The sequence below is a fragment of the Notothenia coriiceps genome, unplaced genomic scaffold, assembly GCF_000735185.1.
Source record: "Notothenia coriiceps isolate Sejong01 unplaced genomic scaffold, NC01 NC01_scaffold00014289, whole genome shotgun sequence".
In the NCBI taxonomy this organism is placed as follows: Eukaryota; Metazoa; Chordata; class Actinopteri; order Perciformes; family Nototheniidae; genus Notothenia; species Notothenia coriiceps.
The window spans coordinates 160,783-165,343 of record NW_011346990.1 but is presented as its reverse complement, the minus strand read 5'-3'; the positions used below and the strand labels follow the sequence as shown (position 1 = coordinate 165,343).

At 43.2% G+C, this 4,561-nt stretch overlaps 1 protein-coding gene across 1 annotated transcript in view; it reads left to right on the top strand.

The window, feature by feature from the left end:
- Positions 1 to 629: 629 nt before the first annotated feature.
- Positions 630 to 4,561, top strand: part of LOC104948393 (matrix metalloproteinase-15-like) — a 162,556-nt gene continuing 158,624 nt past the window's right edge. The window contains exon 1 of the mRNA XM_010774587.1: positions 630 to 1,695. Coding sequence (XP_010772889.1) covers positions 1,573 to 1,695 — 123 coding nt within the window. The 5' untranslated portion in view covers positions 630 to 1,572. The remainder of the gene's footprint in view (positions 1,696 to 4,561) is intronic.

Below are 4,561 nucleotides of genomic sequence, written 5' to 3'. Positions count from 1 at the left end.
GCTTATTGTATGTGGCAAAATCGTTTCAAAATTGAGTGAAACAAACAGTAACACCATGGTCATATCAGTTAATGAATTGGGTTAATAACCCTTTTATTATGTTTATCTCTTAATGGTGACTTCAAATCTCATAGCTTATCAGTACATGTACCTGTTACATTCAGTATTTGTACGTGTGTGACACACATTGGGGGGAGGGTCATGGTTGCTGGCGTCCGCCTCGGGCTCTTCCTCCGCTCCCTGTCCCACTTCCACCTCCATCCGTCCGGTTGTGAAGCATTGTAGTGGTCAGCTCCATCAAGTCAGCCACTGGAAAATAGGACAAAGCCGGAAATGATTTGCCTTCAAAATAAGAGACAACTAAAATATCAGACCTGGCAGGAAACTTTAATAGTTAATAAAAACAAATATTATTCCTGAGTCATTATGCTACTTGTTACGTGAGCTCCCTCAAACATTTGCATTTGTTTAACTGTTAAAAGGCCAATATAATTGAGAAGGAAACACGTCACATTCTGCATGGAGAAAATAACTTTCTTTATTATACAGTATTCCCTTTTTCTTCTGCTTTCAAAACCGTCAGAGACGAAAGAATGATTCAGACTGCGTACCTTTTATTTTGGCAGCCATGACAGGGACACCTCGCTGATGTGCTGCCACGCTTGACGCTCTCATCTCCACGTTTGGTACTGAAACCCCACCAACAGAGGACCACTGTCCGTGCTGCTTCGGTAGGAACACAACAGAGCCACGGAATCAGGATAAGACTGATAGCAACTAAGTATCGGCTTCCGAGACGGTTTCCTCTGGCAAAAGGGAACAACTGGACGTAGAGGGCTCTTTTTTTTTTTTTACAAGAGGTCGCGAGCTATAACTGCCGTTGCCACTTACAGCTACGACACTGCTCGAGCTGCTGCTGAAGGAGTCAAGTGCGGTGAACTTTCATGTTGTCGCCGTTTCAGATTTCTAAACTTTCTCAGGGTACATTTGAATGCACCCGAATAGGCATTAACACGACATGAGTTCATTTACCCACTGTATTTGAACATGTCAGCAGTAGGCTACATTATTTACTCAAAAGCATTTCTGGGTTATGCACACTTTGCTGATAGTGGGCACTGCTGGAGACATTGTTGCTCTTTTAAAGTGCACTTTCAAGGTTACTAACAGGGCAGCGACTTTGATGTTAATTAAATGAGTCGGGCGCTCTAGTGGGTAACTCCCGCTAGAGATAACAGAGCACAGTAGTCAAAGAAAGGTGAGACTGACTGTTAACGCTGTTAAAACGACTTAAAGGAGAAACCTGCATGGAGGTTCACATATGACAAGTCGACGACATTTATGGAGGGTCAGTTTGTAGTGCGGCTCTGGCTGTAAAACTGAAATGGGGCTCTTTTCCAGGATACAAGTGCACAGTTGAAGACCGTCGTATAATTCTCACTTGGGAATAGTTTACAACCATCGTATCAGGGTTTTTACCACTTAAACCAACAGTACTGTAAAAACCTTTCAAAGACACCCTAGTTTATCCTCTGGGATTTAACCACTACTGATTTCCCTCGCGCCCGGACCATGGCCTCCTCCTCGCGGAACAGCTCCTTCTGGTTGCTCTGGAGACGCACCTTCCTCGCGATGGGGCTGTGCGCGCTCGTGGCGTTTGGAACAGCGGAGGGTGACAGCGCCTTCAACTCAGAGGTAAATACACAGCAGCGTTATTAGTGACTATACTGACTGACTAATGCTCTATGCTTAGGCTATTAACTGCCATGAAACCATGAGGCTGGTTCTTCCTCTTGCTATAAGCAGTCACTAAAGTGTTGTATACAGTCGTGCTACTATAGGCCTATTAATGTAATTTTGTTTCTTATTTAAATCCACTAATATAAACCAGTGTAACAGCTTCAGACATGAGAAAGTCATCAACAATGATGCAGGACCACCCAGTGCACACCAGCTGGTTGATGATACTTGTATTAATTATATTATTGTAACAATGCTCTAACTAAATGCATATTTTCCCGTAGAGTGCACTTGGTGAGGAAAACATATTGATTGGCAGGTGTGCAGTCTTTTTTGTTGTTGCATTCATTTACATCGCAAGGCTTTCACAAATCTGTCTGTAAGGGACATTCACATCTATAATATCCACCTCTTTAATGGAACATGTTTTAGGTAAGATGATTTTTTTTTCCTCTAGGCATCCCCATCACACCATTCTCAAAAACAATTATTTGGACCCCTCTTTCATATTTGCTGAACTAGAAAAAACACATGCTATAGCAAAACTGATCACCACCTTAGTAGCCATTGTAAAGGTAAGTACTTAGAATATTAACTTGCACCTCTTAACCATAAGGAACACATGTTTTAGCATTATTTAGGCGCGTAATTAGACGCCAAGGTGTGCCATAGTAACAAGTTTGAACTTGAACCAGCACTTCTTGACATTTTTCTTTCACCAGTCCAGCTATTATCTAGAACACTTGACTGTTTCAGAGTATTGAAAGGTGATTAATGGTGGAGCTTTTAGTTTGTTGTTTGCCAAAGAGAGACAGACAGACACCGACAGACGAAGGAACCACCCGGTCATTAGAGGTGACCATGCATTTCCAAACTCATTGACCAGGGGGGTCTGCTTGTTAGCCAGGTTACAACATACAGTTTGTGTGTGTGTGTGTGTGTGTGTGTGTGTGTGTGTGTGTGTGTGTGTGTGTGTGTGTGTTTGTGTGTGTGTGTGCTAATGTGTCTCGCTGACAAGAGATGGAGGGTTTACACAATGTGTGGACTGATGAGATATTGCTAATCGCTTGTTGCTAAATGTGTGTGTTTGTGTGTGCCAACTGAAATAGTAACAACACATGTTGACACATCTGGAATGCTCCATAGATCTCTGAAGGTAAAGTGCATCCTGAACGCAGTGCACGTCAACTTTATTAATGGCTGCTGTTCAGGGGCGGACTGGAACTACAAATCAGCCCGGGACTCTCGACTGGCCCACTTCGGTACCGCCGGCCCACCGCGGTACCGCAAGTAAATACCGCTAGTAAATTGTCGACGGGGGTGCTAGTGACTTACCGCAGAGGTAGACATTAAGGGTAAAATACCACTGGCCCTCTGGGCCGGTGGACTTGTATTATCACTGGCCCCACCATTGTAACCACTGGCCCGGAGCATTCGTCCAAAAAAAAAATCGACTAATAATGAAGAAAATGTACACATTTGTTGCAATAGTAATTTATGCACTAACTACATTACTACTTGAATCATCATTTCTTCCTCATTTTCCTCAATTGTTCATATTTGGTTTATTAAAATAATGATATTGTGGTCATTGTTAAAAAATGTCTGCTATTATGAGTATTATTATTTGTATAAAGCGCTTTCTGCCTTCCTGTCATTAGGAGTTAGAAATGTAATGGCTATGTCATTGATTAGATTAGAACCTTCATTATCCTAAACTGCTGGGACATTTCCCTAAAGCCAATACCTTTATATTGTCTACTCTTCACTTACTTGTCAGCATAGGTCGGCATCAGTGGCGGCTGGTGGAAAATATTTTTGGTGGGGCTGTTGATATAGTGAGTAAACATTTTTTTTTGGGAGAAATGACCCCTTAAATTGGGACTTCTGGTGATGTAATGGCCCCATAAAATCGTGGTTCTAGGGCCAGGAACAACCAGGCTGAGTCGGGCTGAGTATGCTAAACTAGAGAGAGAATCGCTGTCAAGGGGGCTACAACTACAACAAGATGAACATATTTGACCGTGATTTAATTGTAATACACGTTTCAAAATGATGCCGAAGTAACAACATACTGATACCGGATAGTAAAAACCATGAATTAAGGCTTTGACAAGTCTGCAGACAGACGGCAGGTGAAAAACCTTTTAAAATGCGTGTTTTCTAATGGAGATTTGTTGTAAATTCCCCGACCATCCACACTCACAACAACGACCTATACAGACATAAATAAACCTATAGGTTACTTACGTAACCCCAGTTCTCAGAGTAACATGAAGTGAGATGTCTCACTATGGGATGCGCCTCATCGCGGAGCAAACAGAAGCATCAATCTCATTACGCCAATCCTGATTGGCTGGTGATCTTGACGTCAGCGTCAGGGAATCCACCCCCTATAAGTAGCTTGCGCTACGCCGCATGCGTCATTCAAAATAAGCACCTCTTCTCGCTTCACCATAGCAAGGAGGGCCGTCTGGTGAGACATCTCACTTCATGTTACTCTGAGAACTGGGGTTACGTAAGTAACCTATAGTTCTCATTCATAACACTCCGTTCGATGTCTCACTATGGGATATTGTAGCTCCCGTATTGCCAGACGAGCTTATCTCGAAAGTCACCAAGACCAACCAGAACTTAACAGTTAGAGCTCTAACTCAGCAGGGGGCCCAGCACTGCATGGGCCACACTGGGAGCAGAGACGTCTAATCTGTAAAAGCGGACAAAAGTGAGCGGCGAGAACCAGCTCGCTGCTGCACAAATGTCTTGGATGGAAACACCCCTGAACAAAGCCCAGGATGTAGCCAGACCACGAGTCGAATGA